At 35.7% G+C, this 17,924-nt stretch overlaps 2 protein-coding genes across 10 annotated transcripts; both read right to left on the reverse strand.

The window, feature by feature from the left end:
• Positions 1–2,211: 2,211 nt before the first annotated feature.
• Positions 2,212–9,236, reverse strand: tbx5b (T-box transcription factor 5b). 8 transcript variants are annotated; one of them, XM_067406413.1, is made up of 9 exons: positions 8,907–9,236; positions 7,825–7,996; positions 7,060–7,154; positions 6,343–6,462; positions 5,709–5,856; positions 5,424–5,576; positions 5,243–5,334; positions 4,278–4,411; positions 2,212–2,927 (listed from the first exon to the last, which is right to left on the reverse strand). In XM_067406413.1, the coding sequence occupies exons 2-9, from the start codon at positions 7,966–7,968 to the stop codon at positions 2,530–2,532; spliced, it is 1,284 nt and encodes a 427-aa protein (XP_067262514.1). In that variant the 5' UTR covers positions 7,969–7,996; positions 8,907–9,236; the 3' UTR covers positions 2,212–2,529. The 8 variants fall into 8 exon arrangements, with proteins under 8 accessions (XP_067262514.1, XP_067262515.1, XP_067262513.1 ...); XM_067406414.1 differs by lacking the exon at positions 8,907–9,236 and adding an exon at positions 8,441–8,900; XM_067406412.1 differs by lacking the exon at positions 8,907–9,236 and adding an exon at positions 8,378–8,900.
• A 408-nt stretch (positions 9,237–9,644) lies between these two features.
• On the reverse strand, positions 9,645–16,378 carry prps1a (phosphoribosyl pyrophosphate synthetase 1A). Of its 2 annotated transcripts, none has more exons than XM_067406421.1 (7): positions 16,081–16,378; positions 15,160–15,343; positions 14,783–14,881; positions 14,438–14,562; positions 11,990–12,163; positions 11,698–11,857; positions 9,645–11,079 (listed from the first exon to the last, which is right to left on the reverse strand). In XM_067406421.1, exons 1-7 carry the CDS (start codon positions 16,200–16,202, stop codon positions 10,987–10,989), a joined length of 957 nt encoding a protein of 318 aa, XP_067262522.1. In that variant the 5' UTR covers positions 16,203–16,378; the 3' UTR covers positions 9,645–10,986. The 2 variants fall into 2 exon arrangements, with proteins under 2 accessions (XP_067262522.1, XP_067262521.1); XM_067406420.1 differs by having other exon boundaries at positions 9,646–11,079; positions 15,154–15,343.
• Positions 16,379–17,924: the final 1,546 nt, after the last annotated feature.

Below are 17,924 nucleotides of genomic sequence, written 5' to 3' on the forward strand. Positions count from 1 at the left end.
AGCAGGCATATTATTCAGAGTTCATATAACTTAAACATTACTTAATTTCAAAAGATGATCAGCGATTTTGATTATAAATGAAAAAAGACTGCTTTCAGTGCAGTGTTGTTTGTCCACAAAACCTAATAATAATAATAATAAGAATAATAATAGACATTTCAAATGTCAGTCATTTACCCCAGTGATAACATAAAACTGGTAAAGGGGGAAAGAAAAGGGCTGAATTATTTTCCTCCAAGTAGAAACTGTTGTTGAATGCACAAGAACTTGCCTGGCCTTGATAAACTGTTTTCCCTTAAAGAGCTTTCCAGTCATTCCTGTGAAGACAAAATTCTGATAGCATACCCCACCCCCCATTTCCACACTCTTACACAAGGTGTGAAACTACACCTCTAAGGCACACACACACGTTTTCATATTTTATTAGTACGTTCCATATACATAATTTTTATCCTGTATAAACTGTACATTCTATTTCCTATCCATCACAGAAAATACTTTCTGCATTTTTACTTTTTCAAAAAAACATCACTTAGCTGATTTCCTTATGGGGACCAGAAAATGGATTTTGGATATTGCCATCTTAAAGAGGACCAGGACCATGCATAAACACACACACACACACACACACACACACACACACACACACACACACACACACACACACACACACACACACACACACACACAGGTTTGTTTTTTGTGAATTGTGAGGACATTACATAGGCGTAATGGTTTTTATACTGTACAAACCGTATTTTCTATCATCCAAAACTACCACACTTTTACTTTTACTTTTTTTGGGACATGGGGAAATTTCCTCATAAGTCACCCTCTGCTTGTAATATCTATATCACACCCATGTCATTATACAAATTTGTGTCCTGATATGTCACACACACACACACACACACACACACACAGCTGTTGTCATACATGTATGCATGCAAACATACACATACAAAACATCAAAATCTATGAATAAAGTACTACTTCAAATCAACATGTTGGCTCTAGATTAAACACAAAATACATGGTTGTGGATTACCTTTTTATTTCAGCCTCATATTCTAAAGTTTCAGAAAACACCTTCACAAAACACAGAAACTCTACATTTGTCAGGGTAACGCAAACTGCTCAATAAATTTAAAAAACACTTTACAAATAAATATCAGCAAACAAATTGTGTCAAAATCAATAAATAGTTCAATAAATCATTATAAATAATTAGAACATGAATTTCACAACATTAAAAACTTTCTTTAAAATGACCATATTTCACTTATGAAATTCTTATTGCATGGTGTGTCTATGAATAAATGTCCAGCTGATGCCCCTCCTCTCTCTCTCTCTCTCTCTCTGTATCTCTTGCCTTGGGCTATGACAGGATTGGTAACATCACTGCTCCCTTAATAGACTGTGACACGTGCAGTACCCAGCATTCCCTTTTCTCTTTATTATTGAGTAAGAATAAACAAAATAAAGGACCCCCATCTGAAGCTAGTGGATGTACGTGTTCAGGTGGATATTAGGGTTTAAGAGTCATTTGCGTTTGGGTTTGTTAGTGCTTGTACATCAGCATTTCCTAAGTGAAATATTAGTAAAAGAGAGGATTCTCTCTAAATCTTCACAAAAACTGGCCACAGTGAAACAACCCACCTCCTTAACATTTTTTCTTTTTTAATTCCTGGTGTAGTTGTATCTTGATGAACATTTTTCTGCGGTAAAGGTAACAGAGATTCACACATCTTTACCAAAAGAGATATTTGATGAGATGCAAAGGTACACAAAATCTCACACAAATCACTGAAGATGGAAGAGACATGCAAGAGTCCATCACTGTATTTGGGATAAGAAGAAATTAAATTTATATATATATATATATATATATATATATATATATATATATATATATATATATATATATATATTTTTTATTTAAGCTAGCTTAAATAAAAATAAAATTAATTAATTAAAAATAAAGTTTCCAATTATAACAAAACAGGGTTTTATAGACAGAAAAAAAAATTATATATATATATATATATATATATATATATATATATATATATATATATATATATATATTATATTATATATATATTTTTTTTTAATATATATTTATTTTTTTCTGTCTATAAAACCCTGTTTTGTTATAATTGGAAACTTTATTTTTAATTAATTTATTTTATTTTTATTTAAGCTAATGACAGAAATCATGAAAATTATGAAATATAATAAAGTATATATAAAATATATACAAATATTTATATCAATAAATGAAATAACAATGGCTTGGTACTAAACTGTAGATGATATTAATTTTGATGTCAAATTTAATTATTATTATGCATTTTGATGATATAGCAGAACTAATTTTACTCTGCCAGATCTGAATCACAACAACGTAGAAACTGTGGAGAAAAACAGATGAAAACTTGTGATTTTAGGATGAAGTTATGAGTAAGTTACCACAATTATTCATAGACTCTTTTCCCCTCTTACACACACACACACACACACACTTGCTCAGCTGCCCCCACACCAGTTGTTTGGTTGTTGGTTTTGGCTGAATGATCGACTGCAAGCATAAAGTGATAAATCAGTCATCATGCAGTGTGACTGGACACCCACCTCACAGGTGTATTGTGGATACAGTTCCTGAGAGAGGTCAGTGGTGGGACCAAAAGTCCCACCTATTTCTTTTGCAGAAGAAAAGCTTTGGTAAGTTGTGCTGTCCGTATAAGATGCCCACCTGAGGTCCTCCATGCCCACCTGAGAGCTTCCGTACATGCAAGGCTGGTGCTGTGCGGTGTCCATACTGCAGGGGGCACTGTGCACAGGGGCCGTCTGTGGGGAGAGCTGGTAGGTGAAGAGGTGGTATGTGGGGTCATGCGTGGGAGGGGTTTCAGTGAGGGTGTGATCACCTGCAGAGAAAAAAAAAACTTATTTCAATCATTCCAGTAAAGAAATTAGCATTTCTGCTTTAAAAGAATTGCTCTTTGTTTAAATAGTTGGTTGCTGCTTGCTTAGAAGAGTGGCACAGACCTTTTGAATTAATAATAACATGCATCCAGGAAGGCAAAACGTTTACAGAGTGCTCTCTGCTGCATACAGAAAAAAAGGTCTAGACAACATAAATGACAAGGAAGATTTTGGCTCCTAAAATAAAACATTTAGGAGCCCCATTCCACTGATAAATAATAAGTGGTTCATTTGTTTACAAATATTTTTTATCTAAAAATTATATCTCTAACGTGGACACTCAAATTTAAAAATAATATTAATTTACCATCTGAATCTAAATATATCATGTCAACAAATAGAGAAGTCAGCAAACAGTTTATCATCATGTCAATTATTGCCACAACAGCAGGAGCACACCAAATAGCATATTTTACATATTGTTTAGTTATTGAAAAATTGTTGATTTAACAAAACTAATTTTATTTTAATTTTATATTCAGTAATTGTATCGATTCTTATTTGCTATAAATCTATAACATTTTAAAAATGTGAAATATTAAACCAAATTAGAGCAGAAATTAGCACTTTGCATCAAGGATCAGCTAATTTTCCACTTGCAAAATGAAGTGTGTATGTTTAGGAAAAGATTCCCTGATTCAAACCTCAATACACAAGGAAGATCAAGGCCGTCAAATTTTGAACTGACTCATTATAAAGAACCAGTTCGAATCAGACATCACGGCACAGGCTGTGTTTTTTGTTGCATCATTGCATGCAGAAAATAATTGCCGTCTCATTTCAAAGGCTGAGCCTTTCCGCAGGTCGCACACATCAAACTCCAAAGTAGAAATTACAGTAATTTACAGCTCACAAATCATAACATTCCATAATGGTTACTTTTGGCATGCTGAGTTTGGGACACTTAATATTCTGCAATATTTTTGACATGACTGCAGTGACACTATCGGATGAGAACAGAACTGAGCTTGATGATAACATCACTGTTTAACTGCTTTATAGATGAATTGATCCATAATTGATGATGAACTGAACCGAATCAACACTGAACTGATTACATCTGAATAATGACCGTTTACTTTTGTCTTTTTAGAGCAGAATTGAAGTTTGTTTGCATCATTGAATCATTATTTTCCTGTTTACCACTGTAAAGCTGCTTTGAAACCATTTTGTATTTTATAAAGCACAAGCGCTATATAAAAGGTGACTTTTATACTTTAGTAAATAGAGTAAATAAATCAATCAAAATATTATTACACAAATAATCAACCTGTATGGTTTGCACTATGTACCTGAAGTGTCGGAGCAGGTGTAGCCAGGACTGGGTTTTTGTGTCACAGTGTATTCTGACCGAGAGACACAGTCAGGAGAGGGCGGAGCTACACGCTGCCTTGCAGTACTACGTGGTACAAGTGGATACTCCTTACTATGAAAAAAACACAAAATAGGCATCAGACACATTGATTCCTACAGCAGAGACCCAAACAAAATTTGAAAAAAATGATGATTAGAGGAAAAAACTCAAAAGGGATGTTTCAGAATCCAAGTAAATCATGGTACTTTTAGGGGAAGAGTCACAATACACTGGCACTAGGGTTGATAGATCAGGGTGTTAAAAGAGAGAGAGCAGCCGCCTCATGATTTGCATTGGCACGGTGGGGCGGCGAGGGTAAGGGATATCATTTGCACAGTACTGATCGTTTCTAATTAAATTTCTAAGCTAAGAGACAATTACAGAAGCTAAAAATCTTTTCTATACCCCCTTTCCAATCAGACTCATTCTTCTTTCTATCTGTTTCCTCTCTCTCTCTCTCTCTCTCTCTCTCTCTCTCTCAAAAACGCATTTATTCAGACACACACACATTAGCCCTTCACTGACCTCTCTGTGTGACAGTGTGTTGTGCTGCTCTGCTCTTAATATTGTTACACTATAAATATCCCTCTCTTGTGTGTCACATTCAATACTGTCAACATGCAACAGAAAGCTTTGACTTTTGTTCCCAAACCCTGCTAGTTAAAAGGACAACATATTCTCTGTGTATCTAAAACTACAACATTAGTGGCTACGAGATGCAACACACAATGACATGCAGGCGCATACAACATACATAAATGAAAACTGAAAAAGATACAGTACATTACTGATTTATCATTACTCACATACTCAAACTCATGGTGCTTTTATAATCTACTATAGTAAAATATGTTTGCGTGTGGACATGCGTACGTATTGATATGTTTAAAATATGTGTTCCACCTTGGTGTACGGGACATGCGATGCAATTCGATATCGTCATTTCCACGGAAACCTTTAGCAAATGGATTATTCTCAATCTTCAGCTGAGTGATCTAAAAAAAAAGAGGATTAAAGATGAATACTCTGCTGCTTTCGGCAAACCTATCCATTTATTTATGATCATAGGGGTCCTGCTGCTTACTGTGTGGTTCTGGTAGGAAGTTACAGCGATGAAAGTCGTCTCAGGAAAGGAGTGTGTGCAGAAACTTGTGTTGCTGGAGCCAAAGCTGTTCCTCTCATCTGCCTTCACGATGTGCAGGCGAGGTTGGTATTTATGCATGGAATTTAAAATGATCTGCAGCAAATAACAGGAAGAGATTTCCTGGTTAACTTACTGGCTATGTGTCCAGTTCAATGAAACTGAGGTGTAAACAAGTTCATCAGCAAATTAAATAACCATTTTGGTCTGATTGACATCATTACTGACATGTCCGAAAGGGTCCAGGTGGTTGTTGGTGAGTTTGAGTTTCTGGAAAGAGACGAGCTGTCTCATCCAGTGAGCTCCTGAAGCCGGTGAGTCTGGGTGCACATACAGCCGGCCTGGAATCGCCGGCTCAGCTTTACCACTGATGGACCTGCAGAGAAGATAGGAACGGGTTAGTCAACTATAAAGAAGATTAGAACTTTCTGTCTGCTCCACAATTCTAAGATAAAAGTTCAGGTTGCAAAATGAGTCTCTGCTCTGTGTGGATCCTCCACGTACTGAACAATATACACTTACTGAGGCTCATAATTACATGATTCATGCATCATTTCACAACAACAACACAGTTCATTTTCCATTAATCCATATTTACACTATGCATTCCTTATTCTTTGCATTCCTCCATGCATTTATTTAGCCACATCTCTCACTTTCATTCAGTCATGTTCAGTAGCCTTTCATACAATTAAAATGCTCACCACTCTAAACATTTGTAATAATATGCTAATTTAATATTCATTGTTGTAAAAGAATTAAACATCTTTATAAAAAAAAAGTTGACCTTTCTATTCATTTATGAATATTACTATTATAATTTATATAAATTATAATTTATTCATTTCACTGTAGTTCTTACCATTTGTTATCTGCAAATTTATACCGATGCTCATCAGCTGAAATAATGTCCATCAGTAAGATATATTTTGCTTTGGGATTTAGGCCTGTTACCTTTACTTTGTAGCTGGGAAACATTCGTCTGTAAAAGATTAATGATGAATTATTAAGAGCCAATAGCACATAATAATAATACACACATACAATATTTAAACAAATATACAATATATACAATATACTGTGCACTGAAACATCCTGATCCATGAACTCATTGTATGTAAAGAAAGGCACTTTTTTTTCTTTTTGTGTGGAATAATACAATCATTTTAAATAGCTGCAGATTTATATCTAATGAGAGTCCCTGAAACTATCACATATGTTTAGAGATTTGTTTATCAATTTCAAATGTACTCAAAGTGACCCATTCTAGTTAAAAATGAATAGATTTATTTGGAAATAAATCAAACTAAATATTATCTGGCATCCAGAATGTTTGAATTTGATGACAAAATTGGCCTTATTTCTGTGTACTCTGTTGTCCTCCAAAGGGCTTTTGCTCCTGCCTGATTCTCCTGAACTTTTTCACACAAATTGTGTTGATCCATGAATATTCAATAAAGAGAAATAAATGTTTTTGAAGAAAGAAAGAAAGAAAGAAAGAAAGAAAGAAAGAAAGAAAGAAAGAAAGAAAGAAAGAAAGAAAGAAAGAAAGAAAGAAAGAAAGAATTCTTTCACTCACCGACCAGCTTTGGTGATGATCATTTCTGTAGAGACATCATGAAATTTCGCCCACAGATCTCTCTCGTGCAAATAAACTTTGATTCCCTCCATACCCTGCACGAGAGGAGCGGCGAAAAAGAAGGGGTGAAATGGAAATTACTGCTGATTTTCTGCTGATTTTGAAATTATTTTTTTCTGTCTGAATATGTTGACAAATATAGCAAGCATAATAACAATAACAAAAATATATATTTTTAAATAAAAATGCGTATCCTGTCATTTCTTTTACCTTTTTTTTATTTATTTACCATACAGTTTTTTTTTTATTAGTTCATGGGCTAATTGATATGATAATTGTGAAAATAGTTGAGAACGGCACTTAATAATAATATCGAATTTGAAAGCAAATTAAAAAGAGATCATGTACATTTTGAAGACAGCCATAACAACAAACGATCTAAACACACTACGTGCTAAATACATGTAGGCCTAATGATACACTCATGTATTAATGAATGTGATGCTACAAAAATGTCTATTTGTTTTGTAAACATTATTAATTCCTTTTTATAAGCTTTATCTTCGGAGTGAATATCCTTCGTGCAATAAACAATTTCCACTTAAAATAAACAACAATACCACCACCAATAATAATAATAAAAATGACAATAAAAATATCACAAAATGTAAAAAAAAAAAAAATAATAATAATAATAAAAAATCTGACAGCAGAATTTTTGATTTGCCTTCTCGGGTAGGCTGCACGTGCACAGTCATGGCTGACCTGATGGGAGAGCTGAGTTTGCAGTGGCGGCGACCCGGTTTTGCTCCGACCGTGATGTCCGGAATCTTTATCGTTCTCGAATTCCATCGCTGGGGAATCGCTGCCGGAACACGACTGTAGAGATCCGAACTCTAAATCCGCCATATCCCCGTTTGAGTTTAACTACAGTGAACTAAAAAATGCGCAATGGAAAATGGTAAAAATGTTTTCAGCAGGTGATCTCTAGCTTTTATTTACCAAAAAAATAAAAATAAAAAAATGTACACAAACTCATGATGTGCTTTTAGAATGCGCACAAACAGCTGATTCCTTTAAATTCTTATGAAATATGAATTAGATAGGCTACAAATGATTTTGCCTTGATGAAAAAGTTTAGCGTTTTCAGTTATTCTTGCGTTCGATTGAGAGAATTTTAGAACAGAATATTTTTTTGGCTGAAAATGTAAAACGTTTATAAATTATAAGTGGCTATAGACCGAGTGTCGGAAAATCACGATTTGCAGGCTGCTATATTGAAAAGCTTCATTTATTCCTACAGAGTCCAAATACTTACGTTTATGTTCTCTTTAGCCTGTATTATCCTCGCATATACTCGGATTTTTTTGCCATCTCTTACCTCATTGTTAAAGGAGCTTTTCGTTGCTGACTTAATTCCGATACATAGATTTAAAATGCATCCCACTGATTTGATAGGCAGTTTCTCCAATAGACATATATATTTTTAAATCTCCTTGAAAATAAAATGAGAATATATTAGCAAAAGAGTTTAGAACGTTTTCATTTCGATTTCCCTCTCTTCTCAGACACCTTTGCCAAGCTCTGTCCCTTCATCTGCCCTGTCTCTCTTTTCTCCCTCCATCCATTCTCTGTCTCCCAATAGCGTGATGCTTTCGACGTCGACACATATTTTTCATTCACACACTCATGACACGCCATGTCCAAACTCGCACACGGCGACAAAATTCACAATAAACTCCATATTAAAAATCTAAATCTGCTTGTTCCTATGAGCTTCATAAATACAAATCTAAAACTGAGGAACACGCCTAAATAGCGTAAGAAGAGAAATTCACTATACTCACATTTAGGGTGCAGAATTAATGGTCAAGCTGCAAACTGCTCGGTAAAAAATCGGCGCTTGTCAGTCAACATCACTGCGCGCGACGGCTGCGGGGTTAAAAGTTGAGGAGGTCGAAAGGAGGTAACTAGGCGAGCGCTCTGTCTTCTCTTTCTTTCTCTGTGCGAGTATTTGTTTGTTGGTGAGAGAACACAACATTCCCTCAATAATGACTCTGGAAATATTATTTGATCTAATAATGAACGAGCTGTGTGTCAAAGGACGCGCGCTCTCTGTCACTCATACACTAGTCCACATTACTTCAAAACAGGCTTCCATAAATAAGACAAGTGGATGATAACAGGATAGCTTGCACTACTGAGCCGTGGGAACATTGCTCGTTAAGATAAGACGGTAATCCCGCAATCGTCCGACTGCGGCGAGATAAAGTCAGGACACCGCGGAGAGCGCGAGTTTGACGCTGAGCTCGTGACTCGTTGGTATTTGGATAAGGCTCTGTTTAATGTGACTTTGACAAATGACAAGATAATTTGGCAAATCGGGTTTCCTCACCATTACTTAAATACTGATGACTATTATTTTCATTGTTGTTTGGGCTGAGTGACGGATGGCTGAATTTATATCTCATCAGTTGCTGTGGGCTATAAGCCAGAATAGACCTAAACAGGATCTGTAAACCAAACCTCAAATCACTTTCCATATTTTATTTATAATAAATCCATATAGGTCATGATTCACATCAAGAAAACATCTCCAAACATTACCAATATCAGCAGACAGAAATACAGCATTTATGCGCCACCTAGTGCGCTTGCGTAGGCTATTACTTGTTTATTAACGTCTACATTTGTGTGCACTGCTTTCAGAGCTTCATGTAGCCTACGGAAGTTACGCTTAAATAACCAATTAAGTATTTTTATTCGTGATACATAAAGCACCACAATAAGAAAAGACATTCATGAAGTTGTAAAAATGGAAAAAATTGGAGAAACAAGCAGGTGTGTAGTTTATACATGAAATGCTTTACTTATTCTGCATTCAGACAAGATACAGTCGTCAGTATTTTTCTCCTTCATTAAGGCAAACGGCATAGATCTATCAAATCAAGCTCTGTCATCTCACATATTGCTCCAGTGTAAGCTGTAGTATAATGTATTATCTCTATTAAGTAGCATGGGAAAAAAATAAACTTACTTCAAGACCAAACACAATGACGAACAGAGACATAAGCAAGAAACAAAAATATGTTTCAGAGGCTGACTGTTCAGGCCAATTCCACGGTAGCCACTTAATTGGACTTGAGTGTGTGTGTTCAGGCAAACCTGAAGGGCACTTCACAGCTCTGTTCAAGCAGACAAAAACGCTGCCTAACTGTAAACATGAACAAACATAAAAGAAAACATCTTAACACAACTTTAAAAAATGACCTAATTTGTCCACTCAGATCTTGGCTTTCACCCTATCAAAAGACCCTGAAAAGATGAAAAAAAAAAACAAAACAAAACAACTTAAAACTGAAACCTGAGAAGAGAAACAAAGGAAGAAAAAAAAAATCCAGCTGCCATAACAACGGCAATCTAAAGGGGCTTACCCCATCACTAATTTAGCCACATGTTAGTAATTAGATTCTATAACAAAATTAAGGTGTTACAAAACTCATAAATGTCCATCGTACATTTAAGTTACACAATAAGCTTCAGAGTTAAAATGACAAAAAAAAAAAAAAAAAAGAAAATCCAGTATTACAGGTTTTCCATCATAAGCACTGGTTTTAAATGGTTCCTAAAGAAATACCAGACCGACTAACATGCAAATAACTATTATATAACAGTGTGACAGGTGAAATTCACTGAGTGGAGAGCAGATGGAAATCAAGATAATAGGAGCATTGAATTATTACTATCACAATGTGGGGGGGGGGGGGGGGGGGTCAGCACATGCAGCAGAAAGGGGGAAGGCTTTCATTCTTTTCATTCACTGTCCAGGATCTGTCTTCAGGTAATAATGCGTGTGTGACAGACCCAGCAATGGTTCTCCATCATGTGAGTCTGTACACTGTGATGACATGTGAATATGTATGTGTGTTATAAGGGGACATGGCTAAACAAGTACGAAACCGACTCCCCATTATGCGTTCGCCTAATGGCTTCAGCCAGGATCATAGAAATGTCGATCACCTGCAGAAAGAGAAAAATAAAATCAGTCATGTGCAGAGCAAAGAACAACCAAAAATATGCTATCTGTAAAACAACTAAATCAGATATAATATTCCAGAGGTTAAAACCAGATTATACTACTGCTCAAATGTTTGGGTTAAGAATTTAATACTTTTATTCAACAAGAATGCATTAAATTGCTGTTCTTTCTATTCATCAAAAATCCTGAAAATGTGTTTTCACAAAAATATTAAGCAGCAGCAATATTAATTTATAGCAAAAATACTGATAATAATCAGAAACATTTCCTGAGCACCAAATCAGCATATTAGAATGATTTCTGAAGGATCATGTGACCCTGAAGACTGGAGTAATGATGCTGAAAATTCAGCTTTGCATCAAAGGAATAAATTACATTTTAAAATGTATTCAGATAGAGAACATTGTAATATTATTTCTCAATATTTATGTTTTTACTTTATTTTCAATCAAGTAAAATCTAACCTGGGATAACTTTAAAAAAAATATATATATATGTTTATGAATTACACATTTATGGTAAAATTGTGAAACCATAATTTGGAAGTTACACAGCTTTAAACCATAACAGTTTTTTTTTAATATGATAAATGTCTGTGCCTGAATCTTGTTGCAGTGTTTGATTTTGTCCTCCTGTGGAATTGTGTTGGTGACCACGACAGCCTCAAAGTTGGCATTGTTGATCCGAGAAATGGCAGGCCCAGAGAAGATACCATGAGTTAAGATGGCGTAGACTTTAGTGGCTCCAGCAGACACCAGTCTGATAGAGGACAGAGACACACATGCAGTTAAAACAGACAGGCCTGTATGGAGGCATGACAGATTACCAAGATAATCCTGAATGTGCATGTGTTTGAGCATGAAAGTGATCGTCTGTCATGCGAATCCTCACTTGTCAGCAGCGTGACATACGGTCCCGCACGTGTCCGCCATGTCATCTACTAAAATCGCCACTCGGTCCTTCACGTCCCCAACCAGCACCATACGATCCACCTCATTGGCCTTCTTCCGCTCCTTATGGATTAGGGCAAAGTCCACGTTCAGTCGGTCTGCGATGGATGTCACTCTGATAAAACGAACACACAATGCTTAGGTAACATTCTGTACAACATTGAGAAATGATGATGGATGCATTCAGGCTTCTCTGCAAGTGTCGCATACAGACATCACAGATATACCACATGCGCAAATGTTACAATAAAAACAAGTACAAAGTACAAACTCCAGTGTGCGTAAGCTCACTCACTCACTTGAGTGCCTTAAAATGGTTACAAAAGGGGTCGCTGTAGTCAGTCCATTTCTCCAGAAACAAATCACATGATGTAATCAGCATGATTAAATTAGCCAAGCTTTAAAAGGCTTCAAACAGATTTTTTTTTTTAAAATGCCCACTACTATAACGTACAGCTAAAGGTTTAGGCCAAGCCATCCACTGTTAGCAGAGAGTCACACACTCACACATAAACACACAAAAAAACCTGACATTTCCTTACCCTCCACACCTAAAAGAGTAAAACACACTCATGTCCATCGTCTTCAAGAGCCTGATCAACATTATAAACTACAAATTTCCAGGTTTAACAACCTGAAAGGGTTATGTTGCTTTAAATCAAATTATATGCAATCCAATAGTCTATATAAAAATATGATACAATACATTCTTTTTAAACAAACTGGATGTAAGAAGGAAAAACAGAGAGAAAATTAAATTGACAAGAAAAAGTGAAACCAGGAAAGAAATGGGTGAGGAAAAGAATAGGTCTCATTCACTGAAAATTGTTTTAAAATTATTCAAATTGGTAAGCGGCAGTCCGAATTTAGACCACGTGCATACAGACACTAATTTAGTCTTAACCTCATTGTAATGTTAATCAATTTGGAGTATCATAAATTCGCCACCTCTCGCCCAAGGTTAGCAATTTCCAACCATTTCTATGGGGTTTCCATACAGCTTTTGGCATTTAGCAAACATGGAAAAATTAGGTAATTTTTCCCTCATATATATCAAAAAGAAGAAAAAAAAGTGACCTCTATATATATATATATATATATATATGATTGAGAGAAAGAGAGAGAGAGAGAGAGAGAGAGAGAGAGAGAGAGAGAGAGAGAGAGAGAGAGAGAGAGAGAGAGAGAGAGAGAGAGAGAGAGAGAGAGATGCAAAATTTATCGCGATTAAACCGCACAAGATTTGGCAAAGGCTGTGATTATTTTACGTGCAGCTTGTCAGAGCTGTACAGCTCTGTGATCAGTAGTAAATGCTTCTCCATCTAAAAGCCAGAGGGCGCTCTTGAGCAGAAACAACAAATATGCACTGCCGCAGAAGTAGATAAGTCATATAGATTGAAGATGAATATGCAAAAGAGAGCTTCAAATAGTTGAAATGTTTTGATTACTTAAACCTGACTAATAAACACACGACTATCTTATTCTGTGTAAGAAGCCACATCATCTCACAGAAAGATGCTCAACTGTTGTTATGATGTAAATTTGGAGTAAAAACATGTTAATAAAGGTCTTTTGTTGGACAAGATGTTAATAAATAATTCTCTTGTCTGGAAGGATGTTTGACGTGTGTTGCTTTTTTAAATGTACAATATAAGCGACTCAAAATTTGCAGTGCTTTCAGATGGAAAAAATAAATCACAGTCTTTGCAATTTCATAATCGCACCAAGAATCGTGTTTAAGCGATTATTTTTCATATTGTGCGATAAATCATGCAACCCTTATTTATTTTAAATTATCTATGAAATATAAAAATTTATAAACCTATAAAAAAATATATAAACATGTTTATAAGACCACTGAGAGTATGTGATTTTTGCATGTGTGTGGTTTCAGTTGATGCTACATTTTTTTTGTTAAATTTAGAATATACATATGCAAACACACACACACACACACACACACACACACACACACACACACAAACACAAACACACACACAGATACATACATATACACATATATATACACATATACACATATATATACACACACATATATATATATACATACATATTATACATACATACGTGTATATGTATATAATATGTATGTATATATGTGTATAATATATATATATATATATATATATTTATTTATATATATATATATATATATATATATATATATATATATATATATATATTTATTTATTTATTTATTTAATTTTTTTTTATTTATTTATTTTTTTGTGTGTGTGTGTGTGTTTTATTTATATGTGGAATGTCAATAGTTTCTTCTATAGTTCAATAGTTCATAAATTTCTGCATACACGTGGTTACTGAATGAGGCCCAATGTTTTTGAGAAGACAGGAGAGGAAAGAGAAAACACACCTCTTGGCTCCACCGGCATCAGGAGAAACAATGGTGCAATTCTTCCATTCATTGATGTTCTCTTTTATCCATTTGAGGACTGCTGGCTCAGCATACAAGTTATCAACAGGGATGTCAAAGAATCCCTAACAACACACAAAAACACATCGACTTAAAATCATACCTAAAAACATTACACAAAAAAAAATTCAGTGTCCAAGTCTCACAACTGTAAAATGCAGAAGAAATGTAATGCCCACCCAGTTTTACTTGTGCCTGACTGTAGGGTTATGTCACTGATCTCTGTTCATGAGAGATAAGGGTTTGTTTTGAGTGTTTGGAGGGAAGGCGTTTCACTGCATGTACCTGAATTTGAGATGCATGAAGGTCCATAGTGATGATGTGGTCTGCTCCGGCTACGGACAGCATGTTGGCGACCAGCTTGGCTGAGATTGGAGCCCGACTCTACCAGACAAAATTCTCACTCGTAAACATACACTTGTAAACGGGTATCATCATGACCGCTAACTACAAACACATCAACAGGAAAAGAGCAAGCATAATTATCCATGCCTTGTAAGTTGCCAAGAGGCCAGAAAAGAAGAAAACAAATAACATACACTGACGCCACATAAGAAAGACTTACAGAAAGTAGCCCACATGGATCCACCAACAGTGATGTGATTAATTTATGATTAACTGTGTGTACGTGTTAATAAGCAAGCTGTTCCTCTCACCCCCACCTTGTCCTTCTTGTCCTGCCGAGCGTAGGGGAAACAAGGAATGACCGCGGTGACTCTGGATGCTGACGCAATCTTACAGGCATTGATCATGATTAACAGCTCCATAAGATTGTCATTTATTTCTCCACAGCCACTCTGGACAATATAGACATCTTCTCCACGCACACTCTCTCCTATCTCCACACTACACACAGACAGACAAAAAAAAACAGGCAAGGCTGAGTCTCAATCACTAAAGATAAGATAGTGCAATATAAATCTATATTTGCCTGCCTGATTACAGGAGAGTATCTGATTTGAGCTGATATTTAATATGGTCTTCACTGGGGATCAGACTTAACCATTAAAAAGCAAACTGAAACTGTTGCGTCAAGAACCTAGCTACATTTATCATGTCAGGAGCAGATAAAGAGAGAGACACACATTTTATCTTCTAGGGTCACAAGCATTCCACTCATCTTAAATGTCAATTATATAAACACAAACAACAGAGCCAACATGATATTTTCAAGTCAAGATACGACAGTGGTTCTGTACCTGCGTTTTTTAAATTACGTCTAATGTGTATAGTAGTATTACAACCAATAATCATAAAATAACTATTAAAAAAACATCGATAAAGCTGCACTTTAAGAGGGCACATTTAATAACAGTGTGACTCCTCACGTGGCAGAGGAGGCCAGACAGGACGTTTAAAATTAGCATTAGCTGCCCCCTGTCACATGCTTAATGCAGGTGCATGCTGGGAAAGTGAGTCTGTTGCCTGTAAGAGGCACCTTGCGCCAGACGACATCTTCCAATTCAGAAAACTACAAACTAAAAAAACATATGGTTACCATGTGTTTACTATTTCGTTTATCATAGCCAAAACATTCAGGGAAAGCATAGTTTCAGTATCAATTCTGACTGTAAATAACTCACCAGGTTTCCTGATTGCTGAATTTTTTTGTAACCACTTTCCCCAGCTCGAGTCCCAGTCGGTCTGCAATCTTCTGCGACAGATCCGGATGCGAACTGCCACTAAAAATCTTTATATTTGGCATTCTGGGTTGATCCGTGGTGCCTATAGTGTCGGGATGTACAGTGTTTTTTTTACAAAACACTGTAAGTAAAAATTATCTTCTGAATCAATGTTAACCTCAGTTAAGTGCGTGCAGAGGGCCTCGGTACCGGTTATCTCTGATTCGGGTTCGTCTGCGCAGCAAATGTACTATGTGCCTTCGTAGCCCCGCCCCGCCCGCTTCAAGGTAAAACACGCCCATAAACTGTGACGCGCGTCAATTCCTGGGATATGATTGGATACATTGCTGGGTGCTAGATGACTGGCAGCTTAACAGAGATACGCACAACACACGTTAATGATGTTTGAGTTTACAGTTTCAGCATGATGTTCATTATACAAAGCTTAACAAATTAGATATACAGTTAGAAACCAGCGAACAGATAAAAATGACGTAAAACTAAAACTGTCATGTTTATCATACAGATGAAATTTAAACAGAGCTCATTAAGGTCAATATAACAGATAATTAAAATAATGTTAAGTAAAATTAAAAAGTCAAAGCTTTCTTGCACTGGTCGTGCCGGTTTCGGTCTCATGGGTGACTGCAGTCATGTCCTGTTCTCTTAACACTAGCGATTCACAACTACCTGCTAATGCGCTCGCATTCACGTAAAGTAGCCTTTTTCACAAGTTTGGGTGAGTAAAAGGGCAAAACACACAAGATGTCGTACTTGCAGTGCCCTGTAGATGGCGACATTGCTTCTTTTGTATAGCAGAAATAAACTCCTGCAGAATAATGTGGTGTTGAACAGCATTCCAAAGGCCTTGGTACAGGTACAGATGCAGTGCCCAAATGTAACTGAAGCTCTGCATTTACCGTCTTTAAAAATAAATGGGCAAGATTTTATTACAAGTAGCTTGCCAAATAAATTAATCAGAACTTTATTAACCCAAGATAAATCAAATCAAGCCAGTCGAAATAACGTGACTCAAAATTTTCCCAAGAGCACCATTCATAAATTAAGAAAGCCAAGGAAGTACACTTTAAAAATTTGAATGATATCTACCCGTCTTCAGAATTTCTTAGACATTTAATATTGTTGACCACAATAATTGTACGTTCGATTCGGACATTGAAACGACTGTACATCTATTCTTTGACTGTATATTCAGTAGAGTATGAGTGGGTTTAAGTTTATATTAATGTGAATTCTCAATTTTTTTTTAAATTATATAATTTTTGGTATTATAATGGAAGATATACATATTCAGTTTTCACAAATGTAAAGAATTTTTGTTGTTCTGTAAAACTTTAAGGAAATGTTAAAATGCATAACAGGAAAAAGACTACTTAGCTTATTGAGGAAATTTTGTTTTTCTCTTCTCTCTCGTTTTGCTCTGTTCTATTGGATTTTCCTAAGATTCTGTACTGCCTAATTGTGCTTGTGTTGTGGAATTTTTCATTTTTCATATGATTTTTACCTGTATTCTTATGAAATATAATGCTTATGGAACATGATGTTAGAAATAGAAAGATATTCAGATATTGTATGGGAACATGCAAGATGTATCTTAAAAACATGTCTGTGCTAACAATGTGTGGAAAGTTACAGCCGCTAAGAGATGTTCCTAATATGGTAAAAGGACAGAGGCTTCGGCCTTGGAGGTTAGAGATATAAAAGTGAGGGGAAGCTTTCGTTCTTTGTCTTACACTCTGCAGCTACTTACGTTTCTGTATGACCTGTCTGACCTTTCTTGCAAG

Source organism: Chanodichthys erythropterus, chromosome 13 (assembly GCF_024489055.1).
Source record: "Chanodichthys erythropterus isolate Z2021 chromosome 13, ASM2448905v1, whole genome shotgun sequence".
In the NCBI taxonomy this organism is placed as follows: domain Eukaryota; kingdom Metazoa; phylum Chordata; class Actinopteri; order Cypriniformes; family Xenocyprididae; genus Chanodichthys; species Chanodichthys erythropterus.